The sequence below is a fragment of the Scophthalmus maximus genome, chromosome 20 (genome assembly GCF_022379125.1).
Source record: "Scophthalmus maximus strain ysfricsl-2021 chromosome 20, ASM2237912v1, whole genome shotgun sequence".
Lineage (NCBI taxonomy): Eukaryota > Metazoa > Chordata > Actinopteri > Pleuronectiformes > Scophthalmidae > Scophthalmus > Scophthalmus maximus.
In genome coordinates this window covers 2193855-2213906 of record NC_061534.1, presented here as the reverse complement: position 1 = coordinate 2213906, position 20052 = coordinate 2193855, and the positions used below count along the sequence as shown (strand labels likewise).

Here is a 20052-nt window from a genome sequence, read left to right as displayed (position 1 = left end):
TCAGAGTTGCTCCTGAAGTTAAGATCTTCAAGGTAAATCTGACAGGTCATGAGATGATGATGATTTCTATCTGTATATAAAATCTATAAAATATAATTTTTCTTGAGTTATTGGCACTTTACCTCCTGAGGTCCATCAAACGTCTGTTTTTTACTGATGGATTAACTTATTTTTGCACATCTCATGTACATGATCTCTTGGAAAGTTTATATTTTAAAATTGTATTTGTTACTGTAAAGTATATTTTTCAAACTCAGCTCATTATTATTAAATTGTATTCATCACAGTAACGTTTATTCTGTTGTACTGAATTAGATATATATTCACCAACATTCAGTAACTCACTGCGTTGCAAAAACCTTGTCATGAAAAGAAGCTGTTGAAAAATTAAAAAAGTTATGCCAATATGGAAAGATGATCAAAATAACATTCTTGTTGGTTTAAATGTAATTTCGTCAAAACCGTAGAGTCATTTCCAACTAGGCTGCGGTTTGTCCTTTGATTTTGAAATGAACTAATTAGTTTGAGTTGGATATTGATCCTGCGAAGTGCATTGATTTACCTCATTGATTATTGTCATTGGAGAGAACCTGGCAGATCAAAATGTCCAGTTCTTTATTTAAAAAAAGAAAAAGTGATACCTAATATCATTGTTGGACAAATATGAGATTATTAGGAAACTGATATGTCTCCAAAACTATATGATATAATACGTATCAAAGTTGTCAAGAGAGAGAAAACAAATAATCATTTTAACACAAGACCTTGTCTAATCAATGATCGTCCTGAAGATGCCTCCTCCTACCTGTCCTGGCTAATTGTGTTAATGTCTGCCAGCCCCCCCACAGCCAATCAGAGAGCAGGGCTGTGTTGTCTCTGGGCAGATGAAGTGCCTGCTCCATATGGCAGACCTCTGGGACTCCTTTGTCTCTGTGACTGATGTGACTCACGTTAACTTTAAAGGCTTCCTCCTTCACTTAGAACCCCCCCCCCCCCCCCCCCCCCATCCCTCTGCTGCTGCAGGGTGGAGGTGGGGGTCAGCTCCATCATGATCAGGCAAAGTGTGCCTTTACGTTTTGTATCCCCCCCCCCCCCCCCCCCCCCCCCCCCCTGCAGCCCTGCACACTCGCAGCTCCAGACTTTGTTGTGTTTTTTTTCTCTCTTTCTGGTGAAAGGGGGCCGTCTCGAATGTCCCGTGCAGCAGCAGCAGCAGCAGCAGCAGCAGCAGCAGCAGCAGCAGCTGCTCCGGGACCCTCGCCATTCTCCTCTGCACAAAAGAGGAGGAGAGAGCGCCGGGGTCTCGGTGCACCTTTGTGGCCGGGGGGCCCCCTCCCCTCGGTTCGTCTCTTTCTCTTTGTGCCCCATTGATGAGCGTATAGGAGTGTTGGCTGTGGCTTTTGTCTGAGTTCTGTGTTTTCTGGGGGTGAGGGTGCTCAGAGGACGGGGGGGGGGGGGGGGCACATGTAGCCATCTGATCTGTTTCTGCAGCACACACACTCAAAGTTGTTGTGATTACTTTGGTCTCAGTTTAGACGATAATTTGCATGAAGAGCCCAAAAAGTCCTGAAAGATGAAGCCGCTTATCTTCACTGTGGCTGAGAAGCTGCTGCAAAAAGCTGAAAAGTGGATTTTGAGTTGAATTGTCTTTTGTCAAGTTGCTATTTTCAAGAATTAGATTTTTATGCCAACAGTTCATATTTGGCCATATTGGTAAAGACAACACACACACACACACACACACACACACACACATTGTTGTGGTTGTAGAGTCAGAACGAGGCCCTTGAGGGCCCCTTTCTGACTGGAGAAGCATAATAGTGTTTTGGCAACAGCTGGCAGTGTGTGTGCTCGCGTGTGTGTGTGCTCGCGTGTGTGTGTGCTCGCGCGTGTGTGTATGTGTGTGTGTGTGTGTGTGTGTGTGTTAGAGTGTGCTTTGTCTGCAACACAGATAAAATAACTTGACCATCACAGTATTTATTTATTTACAGTCTAGTCGCTTGTTGAGTTTAAAGATTAAATCTGATGCAAACAAACAAACTTTCACTTCTGACTGACGACGAATAAACTTGTAAACAAAGTGTGTCGGGTAAGAAAATAAATCAAAAGAGTTGATACACTAATTTCTTCTGGAGCAAAATGCTCATGCAGGATGAACATATGGATTTTGTTTGAAAACAAGAAAGTATTTAAATGAGGAAGGATTTGTTAAGTTCACAGTTCAGTGGACCAATCAGAGAGCAGGCTGCAGGTTGGTTCATGTTATTACTGATTAGATTCATTATGAGCAGAATCAGGCCTGACGGAGATCAGAGGCAGGAATTAGCATCAGCAGCAGCTGATGTGCGTATGTGTGTGTGTGTGTGTGTGTGTGTGTGTGTGTGTGTGTGTGTGTGTGTGTGTGTGTGTGTGTGTGTGTGCGTGTGCGTGTGCGTGTGAGTGTGTGTGTGTGTGTGTGTGTGTGTGTGTGCGTGTGAGTGTGTGTGTGTGTGTGTGTGTGTGTGAGTGTGTGAGTGTGTGTGTGTGCGTGTGTGTGCACGTGTGAGTGTGTGTGTGTGTGTGTGTGTGTGTGTGTGTGTGTGAGTGTGTGTGTGTGCGTGTGTGTGCACGTGTGTGTGTGTGTGCGTGTGTGTGCACGTGTGAGTGTGTGTGTGTGTGTGTGCTGACCCCCGAGCCCATCCTGACCTGCAGAACGACAGCAGCGGCAGCAGCAGCAGGGTTATGGTGATTATGCAGGACGACATTAGCATATAGTTAAAAAAAAGAAGTATATTTATATCTATATTAGCATAGTCATCAGACAGTGAGTTTGCAGACGTTCGCCTCTGAAACTCTTCTTCTTTAGTTATTATTAATATTAACAACATTGTTCCGACAAACGAAATTACAGGATATTCCTCAGATATAAAAATTTGAGTTTGACAGAACAAATGCTTTTATGGTTTTAGATACTTCGATTGGATGCTGTTATCGGGGATTGTTATGAATATGATTTTGACAATAATATTAAGTGACTATGTCGTAGTCGTTTTTTTTTTTTTTTAATCAAATGTGCCACAAACAAATAAATAGATAAATAAACAAACTAAATCTAGATTCATTTTAGCGTGAACGGCCATGGAGGAAAGTGATGCTTGTATCCTAGGCAACCTGTCCGACCAAAACGTCAACAAACTAAGAAGATAGAAGTCACACACGCGCACACCACACACACACACACACACCACACACACACACACACACCACACACACACACACACACACACACACCACAAACACACACACACACACACGCTCCTGCCTGCGGTCCGTCACTACCATCTGCTGCAGGTCTCCTGGTCACAGAAAAGGTTTCTGGGAGGAGCAGGAGGCTTCTTCTGTTGAAAGGACACTTGAGAGGCAGCATGTGGCTCTTTATGACCTGGGGGTTGAGTCCGAGGGCAACAAGGGGCTGATCAGGGTGACAGAGTTCAGAGAGACAGATATTAAAGTACATATATATATATATCTGTTAATACGTATAAAAGTGTTTTTACTTTTCTGTTTGTGAGCAGAAGAAACATCTGTGACCTTTAGAGACGTTCTGAGGTCTTTGGACAGACAGGCTAGCTGTGTCCCCCTGTCTCCAGTCTTGATGCTAAGCTAAGCTAACTGCCAGTCCTGACACAGGGGAGGGATGTGGATGCTTCTTGTCTCAGTGATGCAACAGTCTGATGGATTCATGGCTCGTCCTGCTGCTGCCGTCTGATCGCTGCAGGGGGACGGTGCTCTTAAGTCGGGATTTGCCTCTGAATGGATGAATGGCAGCAGGCTTGTGCCAGGCACAGGGTCACCCACACTCCTCCTCCTCCTCCCCCTCCTCATCTTCCTCCTCCCCCCTCTCTACCTTTCTCCTCGTCATTAAATTGCACAGCAGATGGAGCGAGCGATGGCTCGGTTGCTGTGGAGATTTAAAGTGCTGATTGTGTTTCGGCCTGGTCCTACTTTTTTTTTCTACCCTTCCTTTCTTTCTTTGACACGAAGGGTTCATGTGTGTGTGCGTGAGTGTGAGAGTGAGTGTGTGTGTGTGTGTGTGTGTGTGTGTGTGTCTCAGTGGGGGGGGGGGGGGGGGGGCTGCAGCAGCTGTTGCCTCCTCCTCAATAGCCGGCGGTGACATGCAACATGCAGCAGGTCTGAGTGAGTGACTGTGGAGTTTTAAATCCACGGACACAAAAGACTCTGAAGAAGCTTCTGAGTCATAAGTGAGAGACGGAAAAGAAAAGAAAAGACAACAGCAGCAGCGTGTGTCAGGAGCAAAAGATCAACGTATTCGCTCTGCGGCTTCAGTCCGGCTGACGCTTCTTGACTTTTGAAGAGATCAGGCTCAAGAAACACAAACTTCTGCTTCCGCTGACGGTGAATCACCGAGCTGCACAAAGTCAGAGAACATTTCACCAGCTCAGAGACATAAAAACTAAACTCGCTGTGCATCAGTCTGACCAGGAAGCTGAAAGAGAAGGAAACAGCTCACGAAACTGCTGCAGGAGCTGGATGCAGGAGTTCACGACTCTTATTTTGCTTTTCTGCAGGTCACAGCATCATTAGCATGATGCTACGTTGCGTGGTTCATCCACCTGGTGTGTGTGCGTGCACGTTCTGGATTTTTTTTTTCTGTGCAGGAGCCCTTGAGTCAGCATGAAGTGTGTGTGTGTGTGTGTGTGGATGTGAGAGCTGCGTCAAGCTAATGTCGACATGGACCAGACTTTGTGAACACTTAAAGACGTCGGGTGACATGTTGGGAAACACCAGCAGGCGACGAGCCACGAGCTACTTAGTCAAGTCAACTTCATTGTCAATTCCTGCAGTATTGTTCCAGACATACAGAGGAATTGAAAAAATGTTTATCTCGGACCCACGGTGCAATAAGTACGAAACCAAAAAAACTAAAACAGAAAATAAGAGTAATATTTACAATAAATAAATTCTAAATAGTGCAAAAGTAAGAGTAAGGCAAAACCACCCAGGATAGAAAAGCTAAAGAGATTGAAAGTGTGCAATAGATGCAACTAGTGTTGATTGTTGTCGCCTGTAGGTGGACGACGTCTGACATCGCCTGTAGGTGGACGACGTCGCCTGTAGGTGGACGACGTCTGACGTCGCCTGTAGGTGGACGACGTCGCCTGTAGATGGACGACGTCGCCTGTAGGTGGACAACGTCTGACATCGCCTGTAGGTGGACGACGTCGCCTGTAGGTGGACGACGTCTGATGTCGCCTGTAGATGGACGACGTCGCCTGTAGGTGGACAACGTCTGACATCGCCTGTAGGTGGACGACGTCTGACGTCGCCTGTAGGTGGACGACGTCTGACGTCGCCTGTAGGTGGACGACGTCGCCTGTAGGTGGACGACGTCGCCTGTAGGTGGACGACGTCTGACGTCGCCTGTAGGTGGACGACGTCAGACGTCGCCTGTAGGTGGACGACGTCTGACGTCGCCTGTAGGTGGACGACGTCGCCTGTAGGTGGACGACGTCTGACGTCGCCTGTAGGTGGACAACGTCTGACGTCGCCTGTAGGTGGACGACGTCTGACATCGCCTGTAGGTGGACGACGTCTGACGTCGCCTGTAGGTGGACAACGTCTGACGTCGCCTGTAGGTGGACAACGTCTGACGTCGCCTGTAGTTGGACGACGTCGCCTGTAGGTGGACGACGTCTGACGTCGCCTGTAGGTGGACGACGTCGCCTGTAGGTGGACGACGTCTGACGTCGCCTGTAGGTGGACGACGTCGCCTGTAGGTGGACGACGTCGCCTGTAGGTGGACGACGTCTGACGTCGCCTGTAGGTGGACGACGTCGCCTGTAGGTGGACGACGTCGCCTGTAGGTGGACGACGTCTGACGTCGCCTGTAGGTGGACGACGTCGGTTTCCTCGTGCGTGAAGAAGCATCGTCGCCCCTGAACATGAAATCAAAGCTTCGTTGTTGTCCGGGAGGGTTCACATCAAGGTTTTTCTAGCATAACTTACCAAACTCCCAACGCGGACGATTAAAGGTAAAAGTCTGAGGAGATTCTGAACGGTGAAACACGTCGGCCTCACCTGAACCGCGGATCCGTCAGCCGCCCGTTGCCTGGTCGGACCACTGAGATCTACTTTCTTTTAATTCTGGTTTCTGGGCATTTCTGAGTCAGAGAGACGGAGAGTCGGAGAGTCGGAGAGACGGAGAGACGGAGAGTCAGAGAGTCGGAGAGACGGAGAGACGGAGAGTCAGAGAGTCAGAGAGTCAGAGAGTCAGAGAGTCAGAGAGTCGGAGAGTCAGAGAGACGGAGAGTCGGAGAGACAGAGAGTCAGAGAGTCAGAGAGTCAGAGAGTCGGAGAGTCAGAGAGACGGAGAGTCGGAGAGACAGAGAGTCGGAGAGTCAGAGAGTCAGAGAGTCAGAGAGTCAGAGAGTCAGAGAGTCAGAGAGACGGAGAGTCGGAGAGACGGAGAGTCAGAGAGTCACAGAGTCGGAGAGACGGAGAGTCAGAGAGTCGGAGAGACGGAGAGTCAGAGAGTCACAGAGTCGGAGAGACGGAGAGTCAGAGAGTCGGAGAGACGGAGAGTCGGAGAGTCAGAGAGTCACAGAGTCGGAGAGACGGAGAGTCAGAGAGTCGGAGAGACGGAGAGTCAGAGAGTCACAGAGTCGGAGAGACGGAGAGTCAGAGAGTCGGAGAGACGGAGAGTCAGAGAGTCACAGAGTCGGAGAGACGGAGAGTCAGAGAGTCAGAGAGTCAGAGAGACGGAGAGACGGAGAGACGGAGAGACAGAGAGTCAGAGAGTCAGAGAGTCAGAGAGTCAGAGAGTCGGAGAGACGGAGAGTCAGAGAGTCAGAGAGTCAGAGAGTCACAGAGTCGGAGAGACGGAGAGTCAGAGAGTCGGAGAGACGGAGAGTCAGAGAGTCACAGAGTCGGAGAGACGGAGAGTCAGAGAGTCGGAGAGACGGAGAGTCAGAGAGTCGGAGAGACGGAGAGTCAGAGAGTCAGAGAGACGGAGAGTCAGAGAGTCAGAGAGTCAGAGAGTCAGAGAGTCAGAGAGTCAGAGAGACGGAGAGACGGAGAGACGGAGAGACAGAGAGTCAGAGAGTCAGAGAGTCAGAGAGTCAGAGAGTCGGAGAGTCAGAGAGTCAGAGAGTCAGAGAGTCAGAGAGACGGAGAGACGGAGAGACGGAGAGACAGAGAGTCAGAGAGTCAGAGAGTCAGAGAGTCAGAGAGTCAGAGAGTCGGAGAGTCGGAGAGACGGAGAGTCGGAGAGTCAGAGAGTCAGAGAGTCAGAGAGTCAGAGAGTCAGAGAGTCAGAGAGTCACAGAGTCAGAGAGACGGAGAGACGGAGAGTCGGAGAGACAGAGAGTCAGAGAGTCAGAGAGTCAGAGAGTCAGAGAGACGGAGAGACGGAGAGACGGAGAGTCAGAGAGTCGGAGAGTCAGAGAGACGGAGAGACGGAGAGACGGAGAGTCAGAGAGTCAGAGAGTCAGAGAGTCAGAGAGACGGAGAGACGGAGAGTCAGAGAGTCAGAGAGTCAGAGAGACGGAGAGTCAGAGAGACGGAGAGACGGAGAGACAGAGAGACGAACCCGACAGGATGAAGTGAAACGTGAGTTGAAAAGGTCAAAGAACAGTCGGAGAGCAGAACTTCCTTCAAATCTTTTTATTTATCGGCTTTAAATCCCACAAGAGAATCAAACACGTGGTGAACGAGTTGTTTCATTCGACAGAGAGAAAACAAACAGTGAAACCTTCAGGAAGTTTCATGTTTTCAGTTTTAGCTTCTTTTTTCATTATTATTTTTCAGTTTTCAACAATCAATCAATCAATTCTTTCTTTTTTTTCATTTAAAAAATTATTTTTTTCTCCAAGTTAAACATCCAAAGTGAAACCTTTAGACACTTTCTTTTTTCACTATTTTTTTTTTTTTGTCATTGTTAAATTTCTAAAGTGAAACCTTTAGAGAATTATAAGACAATTCTGGAAAGTGGGAAACATTTCCGCTGATGATGGCAACGTTGTCGTGGTGTTGCTCAGCGAAGAGGACGCCGTTTGAAAAAGTCTCTTTTCATCCGGCGCCTCCTCCTCCGCACCGCTTCTTCTCCTGCTGCGCGTGCGTCAACGATGCGTCGCTCCTGCTCTCCGGGGGCTGAACCCGCGGGACGCAGGGAGCGTCGCTTCTCCTTCCTCTCCAGACCTCATCCGCACAAAGAATGAGGGTCGACGAGTCGCCCCCCGTGGCATGCCCGACCTCGTTCACATAAAGAATGAGAGTCATCTTGGCATGGACGGGACGAGAGGCGACGGTTCACGGGAGGGGCCCCCCTCCTCCTCCGGGAGGGGGCGGCCCCGGCGCCGTGCAGCCTGGACGGGGAATCCTCCTCAGGAGCGTCCAGGGATGAGCAGAAACAAGCCTCGTCCTGTTCGTCAGGATGAGTTACATTTCCAGATGAGAAGCTGCGCAGCATCTCGAGCGTAAGAGAGGAGCCGAGTCCCGGCGGGTCAGCGGCCGGGGAGGCTGACCTCCGGGAGGCTGACCTCCGGGACCCAGTCGTTCAGACGGCGGCTCTCCTCACAGAACAGGTGCAGCTTCTCCAGAGCGGGGTCCTCCCACGAGCCGTCGGCCGGGTTCTGTTCACACAGGAGGGAAGACGAGTTAGTCTCACGTGTACATTTGAAAACACGCACATTGACAACGAGCGGGACGAAGGGACGCGTCCGGTGCTCCGAGCTCCGCGTACCGTGATGAGGACGCAGTGCGCGTCTTCCAGCTGCTTGTCGTCGCCGACGATCTGGGCCAGACGCTGCACGTCGCTGACGCGCACGATGCTGATGTCGTTGTCGAAGCAGAACGACTGGATGAGGGTGAAGTGGATCTGCAGCGCGATGTCGCACTCGAACCGCCCGTCCGTGGCCAGCACGCAGAAGGACACGCTGTCCGGGTCACTGTGGAGACAAGGAGGGACACTTCCTGTTAGCTGCTGTTCTTTGCGCACCGGTCAGTTTCGGTCAGGGTTGAGTTACCAGAGAACTTGCCAAAGTCAAAAGGGCACTTACTCAGTCATGATCTTGGCGCTCTCGTAGACGCCGACGGTGAGCCGCTCCTCGCTCCGGGCGCAGAGCAGCGCTTCCGTCAGAGGTTTTCCAGGAGACTGCATGGTTCAGCTGAGGCGGTCCGATGTCAACACACTGAGGCCGAGAGGAGAGGAGTTTGGTTTGTGCTGCTTCCAGCAATCTGACAGCCTTTTATACTGCAGACCCCCGGCACGCGCTCACTCCCTGATTGGCTGTCGAGGGGAGGGGGGGCACAGTGGCCACAACAGGCCCGCAGCCTGCCCCCCCCCCCACCCTCAGGGACGCGTGCCTATAGAAAAGTCTTAGAGAGTCGGGGGCAGCTCAGGTTGAAAGGATCAGATGTAGAAACTCTCTGACCCTTTACATGATTGTCCTGAGCGCACAGGGGGAATGGAGCCACACAGGAAGACGACTCCGGCGACTCCGGAGGGTTCACATGGAACACGCAAACCGTGTCACACGTGCTGCTGTAGTTGTTGTTGTTGTTATTGATTTCCATTCGTTTCGGTACGAAAATCTATTATTAGACTTTTGAGAATCACGTCGCTGTGAACGTCAAATGTGAATTCAGGTTTTGTCAAATCACATTTCTCTGTTGCTTCAGTTTCTTCCGTCAAGACTTTTTTTTTTAAAAAGTCTTGTGCTTGAATTTTGTTACAGTTCAATCAGTCGATTCAATGATCAATAACTATCGAGAATGACAGTGAGCGATGACAGTCAATAACTTCTCCCAAGTGGATCCCAAAGTCGCTGCACTCGTGTAACAGTGGACTTCACATCTGTATTAATGTTGGTGCAAATTTAAATGGCGGTTATGGATTTATACTTTGCAGACCTTTGAGTCAATCTGCATCTCCTCATAAAAAAGATAAAGACTCGGTTCAACACAGTTCGAACAAGAGTTGATTGAGAGTCTGCTGATGGTGAGTGTGTTGGAGAACACAATTTGAACTCTGACCTTAAATCTTGAAACATATATATACTAATAAAGAATACACAAAATGTCAAAAGACATCACTTGTTCTCTGCTTTGTGCTTTTACCTTTAAATCCTTCAGAATAAAAGTCTGACTTCAACACTGATCCTCTGAGTGGCCAGGTTAAGATGTAAGTTGGTCAAAGTTTGACATTTTGCTCTTGCGACCTGCAAAAATCGACTTTTGATATTTCATTACATCTCTATTGTTTTTGCCCCCTTTTTTGGGAGTTCATTAAAAAAGTGATATTTGACCTCGGAATGTCCAAAACTATGATAAATAGAAATATATTTGTAGTTAAAAACCTCGTACAAACATCCCTTAAATGTCTCTTGGCGAATTTTTGCAGAGGTCCACTTTTCCGGAGCCTCTTATCAGAGACATAGAAATAAATGCTGCATGATCAAGTTTGGAAACTGCAGTATTTATTACTATAACACTAATACGTTTTATTGACGTGTGCCTGGGAGTTGCTCCTGTTCAGATATTGACATTTCTAAATGCCCTACATGTCACGTATAGACTTTTTATTTGAGCTCTTGCCCAGTGTCACTGTCTGAACTCCTGTTTTCTTTTGTGTTCTTGTGTAGATGTGCTCAATGTGGCACGCGCCGCTGCTTTGCATGCGTAAAGACGCCCGGTGCCGGACTGGAGGCGCGTGGCATCTGGAGATGACTGCGCGCTTTATCTGTCCCGTCTGCATCTTCTTTTATTTATCTCCATGGCAACAAGAGAGAGAGAGATACCATCTGCCCCCCGAGGGGAAGGTGAAGGGAGGCAGCCGGGACAAAGGGGGGCCAGGCAGGCAGCACCTGCTGCAGCCAAGAGGGCTGCACCTTTATTCTTTTTTTTTTTCATTCCAATATGATTTTTTAAGTTTTGTGGCCAAACAAAAATCCGAATGCAGAAGTTTTGCGAAATCACACTTTGAGTTATAGAGTGTGTTTCTGCTTTAAAGCTATAAAACACTTATTTGACTCACGAAAAGGCAGATTTACCAATGAAACACTCGCCTATTTTCTCCAGATTTAGCTCGCGGCCCAATTATCTGCGCAACTTCGGTCTGATCCAGCAGCTTTGCGACACTTCCATCCTCACAAAAGAGGGTTTTAGCGCTTTATTGCAGATTCGCCGCAGGTCACCGGCGAAGCAGCTTTAACCCACCGACACCTGTCGCGCGCTGCCTCCGTCTGGCAGATGTGCTCCGGCAACAATGGGGTCGGTATCGATTTGCACGCGCCTGCCCTGTGGCCACGCATGCAAGCCGATCCGAGTCTCCATCAGCTGGATGCAGATCGGACTCCTCGCCCTCCTCCTCCCTTCACGTCCAGCTGATGGTGTTGATGAATTTACAGCACGCAGATCAGAAATAAACAAATGGTCCTGTTGCTGCAACACTGGGCAGATAAGGGACAACAAAACACACACTTTCTTTCTACATTCACACACACAAGTTGTTTACAACCCAAACCCGAAGTGATTCTGATCTGCAGTTAGACTTTGGAGGATAACACTTTGAAAGTTTAGACCATATACTCTCTCTCTCTCCTCTTAGGCATTCAAATGTAATCAAAACTCAGACAACAGACCGTCGGATGTGGAGACTCGCTGACAAAGGAGCGGCGCGCCCTCGGGTCGGGGTTGACCCGGGTTTAGGTCTCCTCCCTCCCTCCCTCCCTCCCTCCTCCTCATAGCGACAGTTCTCCATCTGCCGCTCTGCCTTTCCACAGAACAATGGGGCTGCCGAATCAATCACCGCCAACCTGTGTCTCCTGCACTCCAGACCCTCTCCCCACCCTCTCCACCTCTCCTCGCCCCCACCTCCTCTGTTTACGCAGCAGTCAGTGGCAGCAGGTCTGACCCGATGCAAACTGTGTTCGGGATTATTGTGCAGCTTAATTAAAAAAAACAGAATAAGCAGGAAGCATGCTGGGGGAGAAACTGTCCCCGTTTAGTGAAATTAGACTCGTGCGTAAAAGGCTCTGTTGCGCGTAAAAGTGACCGGGAATCAAGAGAGAGATCTCCAACTATTCTGATTATTGATAAATCGGTTCAAGTAGTGTTTATGGGGAAAAAAGATTCTCTGATTTCAGCTTCTTCAATGTGAATATTTCAGTTTTTTCTTTGCTCCTCTGTGACAGTAAACTGAATATATTTGGTGTGTGGGGAAAGACGATCGACATTTTTCACTATTTTATGGACCAAACAACATAAAATAGATTAATCGATGAGATTAATCGAGGGTAAAAAAATCGTTATAGTTGCAGCACTAACTGAACACAGTGCAAAAAAACAAAACAAATGCTCACAAACTAGGGGAAACCTGCATGATGATGAGGAATCAACAGGAAGTTGCCAGAAACTGGATTAAGCATTTTGTGCAACAAACTTTCTTTTTTCTTCCAACAGAATTCCGTCCTCGTGGCCCCTGAACTCCCCCAAATTAAAACAAAAAAAACGCGAGCAAGGATTTTGTGGACAGCTGATGATGTGCACGTGGGGGCCCAGCAAGTGCAGATTGCGCAGCAGCACGCACAGCGTTCTGGCACGCGCTGCTCATTTGCATTTGTATGGTGGAGGGGAGGGGGGGGGGGGGTGGACCTTGATAATAGAGGGGCTTCTGTGCGCACAATAGAGGCCGTTTTATGGGCAGAGCCTCCCCATATCACAGATGGCATCATCCCCACCTGCCCTTTCTCCCTGCTGCTGCTCGGGGGGAGGAGGGGAGGGGGCTTCACACTTTCTCCATGTTGTTGCTACAAAACTATATCAACAAAAGTCCAAAATGCAATAAAAAATATTGAGAGTTTGTAGATTTTTTTCTGAAATAGTTACTTTATTTCGACAAAAGCATGTTTGTGCTTTCGAACAACTCAAATATCTGCATGTAAAACGCGGAATAACTTTAAAACTTCATATTTTTTGCATGCAAAAAAACAGAACTATATATATATATATATATATATATATATATATATATATATATATATATATATATATACATAAAGGAGTTCTTATACTAAAGTAAAATAACTTTTAGAGATCTTTATTTATGCACCTGCTGTGTTTTCTTTCATTGAAGCAAAAGTGCTGCAAAGTGAACCAACTTATTATTATGATTGTTTTTAAGAAGCTATTTTTAGTTTCAGGCCATGCAGCCTGCAGCCTGCTGCTGCTCAGAGAGGAGGAGGTGGAGGGGGGGGGTGGCACGATGACCCCCATCAATCTGCCACGAGCCGGAGTGTGACAATGGACATTATCATACCAATACACCATTCAGGCCGCAGCCAATCAGGGCGCAGCGCTTTCACTGCGCCGCACGAGCTGCGGGGTATAAAGCAGAGGGAGGCTGCCGAGTTCAAATCACTCTGCTTCTTCTTCGGACTTGGCTCCCTACGACCCAAACCCTCTCTAAACTCCCTTTGAGGAATATCTCATCGTCTTCCTCTTCATCATCATGACTCTCGAGGAGGTTCTGATCCAGAAGCCCGCCGAGCGCGCTCAGTGCAGCGGCAAAGCCCTGGAGGAGGTGCTGGTGTCCGCCAAGGACAACGACGCGCTCACCGTGGGCGTGTACGAGTGCGCCAAAGTTATGAACCTGTAAGTTTGAGACTCGGCCGAAGAGAGAGAGAGAGAGAGAGAGAGAGAGAGAAAGTTGACGACATGTTTCAAAGAAATTCAGATTCATCGACTTGTGTTTTTGTGGATGAAAATCTCATGCTTCTCGTGTCCCTCCTTGTCTCCACAGTGACCCGGACAGCGTGTCCTTCTGCGTGCTGGCCACGGACGAGCAGTTCGAGTGCGACATCGCGCTGCAGATCCACTTCACCCTCATCCAGTCGTTCTGCTTCGACAACGACATCAGCATCGTGCGCGTCAGCGACGTGCAGCGTCTGGCCCAGATCGTCGGCGACGACAAGCAGCTGGAAGACGCGCACTGCGTCCTCATCACGGTACGCGGAGCTCGGAGCACCGGACGCGTCCCTTCGTCCCGCTCGTTGTCAATGTGCGTGTTTTCAAATGTACACGTGAGACTAACTCGTCTTCCCTCCTGTGTGAACAGAACCCGGCCGACGGCTCGTGGGAGGACCCCGCTCTGGAGAAGCTGCACCTGTTCTGTGAGGAGAGCCGCCGTCTGAACGACTGGGTCCCGGAGGTCAGCCTCCCGGAGGTCAGCCTCCCCGGCCGCTGACCCGCCGGGACTCGGCTCCTCTCTTACGCTCGAGATGCTGCGCAGCTTCTCATCTGGAAATGTAACTCATCCTGACGAACAGGACGAGGCTTGTTTCTGCTCATCCCTGGACGCTCCTGAGGAGGATTCCCCGTCCAGGCTGCACGGCGCCGGGGCCGCCCCCTCCCGGAGGAGGAGGGGGGCCCCTCCCGTGAACCGTCGCCTCTCGTCCCGTCCATGCCAAGATGACTCTCATTCTTTATGTGAACGAGGTCGGGCATGCCACGGGGGGCGACTCGTCGACCCTCATTCTTTGTGCGGATGAGGTCTGGAGAGGAAGGAGAAGCGACGCTCCCTGCGTCCCGCGGGTTCAGCCCCCGGAGAGCAGGAGCGACGCATCGTTGACGCACGCGCAGCAGGAGAAGAAGCGGTGCGGAGGAGGAGGCGCCGGATGAAAAGAGACTTTTTCAAACGGCGTCCTCTTCGCTGAGCAACACCACGACAACGTTGCCATCATCAGCGGAAATGTTTCCCACTTTCCAGAATTGTCTTATAATTCTCTAAAGGTTTCACTTTAGAAATTTAACAATGACAAAAAAAAAAAATACTGAAAAAAGAAAGTGTCTAAAGGTTTCACTTTGGATGTTTAACTTGGAGAAAAAAATAATTTTTAAATGAAAAAAAAGAAAGAATATTTGAAGAAAAAAAAAGTCTTTTCTCTAAAGGTTTCACTTTAGAAAAATTACTAAGATAATGTTTTGAAAAGAAAAAGAAAAGAAAGATTTGTGAGATGATCTTATTGAGGATTCATTGTATAATGGAGACGTCAATGTTTAAGATGATGAATATTTTCTGCTCCTCTTGGATCAATGTTGGAAACAAACTAATTTATATTTTTAACACTTTGGAAAATTGTAAAAGAGAGAAAAATGATGCTTAATAAACGACAAAAAAATCATATATTTTTTCGGTGTTATGTTTTTCACTTTCTCTCACGTGTGTGTGTTTGTGTGTGTGTGTGTTTGGATGGAGGAGGGAGGGGGGATGAGGAGAGGGGGCGGGGTTATGAGTCCTAACAAAAGTTATACACTCTGCAGAATTTGCATGCAGGGCGCTACCGCCTGTCATCTGCTCTGTGTGGAGACACGCACACACACAAAAAAGAAAACGCCCCCTCCTCCCCCTGCAGAAGCTCATCTGCATGTGTATGGGCGCGGGGCCGCGGGGCACAATGGCGGAGCTCCGGGGGCCTGTCAGCTCCAGCGGTCCGCACAAGAGGGCCCATTGTCTGCGGCCCGCAGATGTCCCCTCCGCGGCCACGCCGCGCCATCTGCCGCTCCCTGCAGGTGGGGGTCGGCCAGGGCAGGGGGGAGGAGGGGAGGGATGGAGGAGTTGGGTCCGGACTGGTTTGGGCCGGTTGCGCAGGGCCCCGAGTATCATCTGGTGTCCCGCCTGCAGCTGCTGCTGCTGTCGGGTCCATTGTTTACCAGCAGGCACTTAGTGAAACTTTGGCAAACAGGCCACAGAGACGCGAGACGAGCAGCAGCAGCTGCAGCATCTGCAGCAGCATCGACCACCTACTCGTCACTCAGAAGGGGAAAAGAAAGGCATGAGCGCAATATTATATTTTGCATGAAAGAGTTTATGCAAGAGGGAAAATAAAGATCACTAATGTTTTGTTTGGTTTTATAGGAATTTTAGCTGCAAGAACTTTTTGCATAATCCCCCCCCCAACATTTTTATAGAATGGTTGTCAACTTAAAGGGGCAGTAAGCGATTCTAAAGCGATACACGTTTTGTAAAAAATCTGCGAATATTTCCTCACCGTCTGTTAGCTGTCGGTTCTGCCCAGGTTTTCCGGCTCAGGCCAGGCTCTGTAAATCGAAAACAAAACGAATGGTGCCGACCGCACCGCTCAACACTGCGAGTGCAGTTGGTAAACATCGCTCGTCGACACGTTAAGAGATGGCCTTCTGCCTTCTGCCCCTTTAAGGGGTTAGGACCTCCACTTGAATATTCAAAGGAGTAACATAACATAAATAATATAAATGTTAACGAATATTTTTTTTCTTCTGAATAGGAAAATCACTTGCTGATGACTTGCGTCCAAAAATGCACAGAGGAAAAAACCTTCACTGGGAGGACACAAGTCACTTTGTCGTTTTATTTTTAAGGGATCACAAAAAAAAAACCTAGAAAAACATAACAAGCAGAGTAGCGGCCACAGAATATACAGTATGTCCCTGCTGCAGTAGTTAAGACAAGTTTTACAAGATTAAAATTAAAACTATTACTGTTGTTTTCCTTTCATCAGGCACTTTCTCACTCGGTGGCTCAGACTATCACAACAAGTTGCATTGGAAGCAAAAAAACAAATACATGAAATTGTGAGGAAGAAAAAAACTGCACGGTAATGTACATAATGTAAAAAAAAAATCACTGGTTCCTTGTCGGTATAAAAGAAATGTGTATAAAAAGCGTCTCTGACAGACTGTCATGACAGAACGCAGAGCTTGGAGGTGTGTCTGAGGCCCCTGTAGGCCCGGAGCCCCTCCCTTTTGGGGTCCCTCACCACCCCTCGCACCACCGGGGAACAGTCGCAGCCCCTCCTCTTCTGGGCTCGGTGCAGCAGGATGCGGTACACCCCGGTGACGGGGTTGCGGCTGTTTTTGGGCTGATGGTTCTGCAGGCGCTCCGTGGTGAAGCCGAGCTCCTCCAGCGAGCTCCTGACCTCCTCCTTCTCCTCCTCCTCCTCCAGGTCCCAGCTCTCCGAGCCCAGCAGGCTCTGCAGCGGGTTCGCCGGCTCGTGACGCACCAGCGACCAGGGGAACTCCACCGGCAGGAGCCAATCGCAGCCCATCATCTGGTCGACGGCGTAGCGCTCGGCGGGCACCGTCTTCAAGATGCCCCTGATGAGCCTCTGGCAGGGGCCGGCCACCCAGGGGGGGATGGCGTAAGCGGCGTCGATGATGCAGCGCCGCAGCTTGCCCATGGTTTCGGCGCGGAACGGCATGGTGCCGGTCACCATGAAGAAGAGCAGCACGCCCATGGCCCACACGTCCACCGGGGGCCCCAGGTAGCACTCGTCTCGGAAGAGCTCCGGGGCGGCGTAGGGCGGCGAGCCGCAGAAGGTGTCGAGGGCGTCGTTGCGGTTCGAGACCCGCGTGCTGAAGCCAAAGTCGGCCACCTTCACGCAGCCGCCGCTGGTGAACAGGACGTTCTCCGCCTTCAGGTCCCGGTGGATGATGTTGATGTTGTGCTGCAGAGCAAAAGCAATCAGTTTTAAATTTTGAAATATTCAAACAGATCTGAGGATTGGCAATGATCAAGACATGTCAGGACTTTAACATCTGGGTATATATATATATATATATATATAAATGTAAAAACAAAATGTCCCCACTAACAATGTACTTGATGGCAGAGAGGATCTGGGCGAAGGTGATCTTGCTGGTGTTGTCGTTGAACTTGCCCTCGTTGCAGATGCGGTTGTGGAGGTCCCCGCCTCCCGCGTACTCCAGCACCAGGTAGAGGCGGCTGGGCGTCTCCACCACCTCGTACAGACGCACCACGTTGGGGTGCTGCAGCTGCTCCATGCTGCTGATCTCCCTGGAGAGCAGCCGCTGGGCCTGGGCGTCCAGCTTCGTCTTGTCCAGGACCTTCAGGGCCACTTTGTCTGAGAGGGGGGACGGGTGGGGAGACGTTAGACAACAGCAGTAGTTGGTTCAAGTTTCTTAAATGCAAGGATTTATTATTTCTTCTGTATCTTCTGTTCTGAAGATGCCACGTTCAGCCTCTGTAGCCTGTACCAGTTGTGTTCTGGTGGAGTCTAATAGAAGCAGGTTCAGGCTGGTTTGCATCTCAGTTCTAGGCTCAACAACAACAAAGACCATCGGTTTCTTTTGCTATTCGTCGTCATGGTTTGCCACCATAGTTTCAGGCACAGCAGCAGGAATCCTTAAGGTGTGTGAGGTAGACAGAAGTACTCTCTGTTGTTGTTTTTTTACCTTTAGTCAGAGCGTGGAAGGCCAGTTTGACCCTGGAGAAGGTCCCGTAACCGATCTCCCCCCGGACCTTGTAGAAGCCCACCCTGCGGCCGATGATCAGCTCCTTGATGGTCTTCTCGTCCTTGCACATGTCCGTGCTGAGCTTCTGCAGCGGCGTGGGGCACGACGGCGCCTCGGCCTCCTCGTCATCGGAGGGGGCGACGGAGCTGTCCGTCAGGCTGTAGTGGCTGTGGTGGAACTTTGGGCTCGGCACCTGGTACTGGCCCCCGGGCATTTCTGTCGCAGGCTGCGAGACGAGAACACGATCATTGTACTGCAACTTTCACATTACATTACATTCATCTAGCAGATGCTTTTGTCCAAAGCGACTTAAAATAAGTGCTTTCAACCATGAAGATATTACCTTGAAGATACTACCCAAAAAGTATTAAACTTTCTCTAATAACCGCCTGACGTGTTATTCTTCCAACGTTTCACTGAAACCTGACTATGTCAACAAATTGAAATTCTCATGCAAAATATATTGGAATGAAAAAGCTTAAATGGCTGGAGGAATTTGACAAAATACATAAAAAAAGACAAGATTCTCGTGTCCTTACCGAGTTCCCAAATCGGCGCTCTTCATCAAACCGTTGCCATGGAGTCCATCGCGAGCAAGAAGACGCTTCTTTTGGCCCAACAGGAGCCAGAAATATGTATTTTCTTCATCCTCACATCTGACAAATCAATTCACACAGTCTTTTCCCACAGAGCAGGAACTCCGTCGTGCTTCCTCTCTCTCAGACGACTGTACTCTGATGGCGAGGAACACACAGGAGGGGAGGGGGAGGGGGGAGGGAGACGCTATGTTCCAGTCATGAGGCAAGTGGACAGGCTTCCCATGTCTTTCAACTTCTCCTCCTCCTCAGGGACAAAGGACGAAGGATTACAGTGGTGTCATGGACACTAATCCCGTTTTAATTAAGGGCTCTCTCTTGATCCCTGCAAATGGTTAACATCAGGTCACGGGTTGGAAGGAAATGAGACCAGACACGTGCAACACGAGGACGAATGTGCATGTGCACCTATTAGCATCTGCAGCATATCTGCAGTCAGTGTGAGCGGGACGCGTCGGGCTGCAGGTGAATACAGGACAGAACACACTGAGAGAAAATGTCTTGCCTTGTTTCGTAGCTCGGCTTGATCTCTCTTGATCTTGGCTTCTGTGAAGATTGACGTGTTATGCAACGGTGTTATCTAATGTTCCCAGAGAGATTAGCTCGCTGTCCGCCCTCCGACGCAGGCGGGGCAATGACAGATAAAGAGATTAGAAAAGCAGGAGGTCATCGCTTCTTCATGCAGGTGTGTCGACCCTGCGAGCAGCAGTGGCGGCGGACGGACGGATGGAGGGAGCGACGATCGCAGGACAACGAGGACAACGTTTACTCTGAATTGTATTTCTTCTATAATAAAATGAATAATAATAATGGTAAAAATTTGATTTGGTTAAAAACAAAAAACCCTAACCACAGTGCAGGAAGTGACGAGATTCAAGTTCATCTTTAATAATTTTAATTCGGTCCGATCCGATTGTTGTTTCCAACTATTTACAGTTTTCATGTAAATGATAAGCTAAGATCCAGATTTTCCAGACTTTGCCGTGTTGAGCTCATATTTAATAACGCAGTAGTGCTGCTGTTCAGAATCCCTACCTTACTCTGAATACAGCGAATACAAACACATTCTTATTATTGCAGAGAAAGGGAAATGCTGTCCCTTAATGTGAACAACAGGAAATCCTTGAACACAAATTACAGAAATTGGATTTTTAAAACTCTACTTTTACAA

General features: G+C 49.0%; 3 protein-coding genes across 3 annotated transcripts; 1 reads left to right on the top strand and 2 right to left on the bottom strand.

Annotated features, from left to right (window-relative positions):
- Positions 1 to 7644: 7644 nt before the first annotated feature.
- Positions 7645 to 9292, bottom strand: LOC124849746 (growth arrest and DNA damage-inducible protein GADD45 gamma-like). Its single transcript, XM_047329658.1, has 3 exons — positions 9054 to 9292; positions 8738 to 8942; positions 7645 to 8627 (listed from the first exon to the last, which is right to left on the bottom strand). The coding sequence occupies exons 1-3, from the start codon at positions 9152 to 9154 to the stop codon at positions 8499 to 8501; spliced, it is 435 nt and encodes a 144-aa protein (XP_047185614.1). The 5' UTR covers positions 9155 to 9292; the 3' UTR covers positions 7645 to 8498.
- Positions 9293 to 13292: 4000 nt separating this feature from the next.
- On the top strand, positions 13293 to 15183 carry gadd45gb.1 (growth arrest and DNA-damage-inducible, gamma b, tandem duplicate 1). Its single transcript, XM_035609012.2, has 3 exons — positions 13293 to 13647; positions 13796 to 14000; positions 14111 to 15183. Exons 1-3 carry the CDS (start codon positions 13505 to 13507, stop codon positions 14237 to 14239), a joined length of 477 nt encoding a protein of 158 aa, XP_035464905.1. The 5' UTR covers positions 13293 to 13504; the 3' UTR covers positions 14240 to 15183.
- Positions 15184 to 16381: 1198 nt separating this feature from the next.
- nim1kb (NIM1 serine/threonine protein kinase) lies at positions 16382 to 19012 on the bottom strand. The gene is made up of 4 exons (XM_035609009.2): positions 18825 to 19012; positions 18226 to 18511; positions 17626 to 17894; positions 16382 to 17477 (listed from the first exon to the last, which is right to left on the bottom strand). The coding sequence occupies exons 2-4, from the start codon at positions 18497 to 18499 to the stop codon at positions 16713 to 16715; spliced, it is 1308 nt and encodes a 435-aa protein (XP_035464902.1). The 5' UTR covers positions 18500 to 18511; positions 18825 to 19012; the 3' UTR covers positions 16382 to 16712.
- Between the last annotated feature and the right edge of the window lie 1040 nt (positions 19013 to 20052).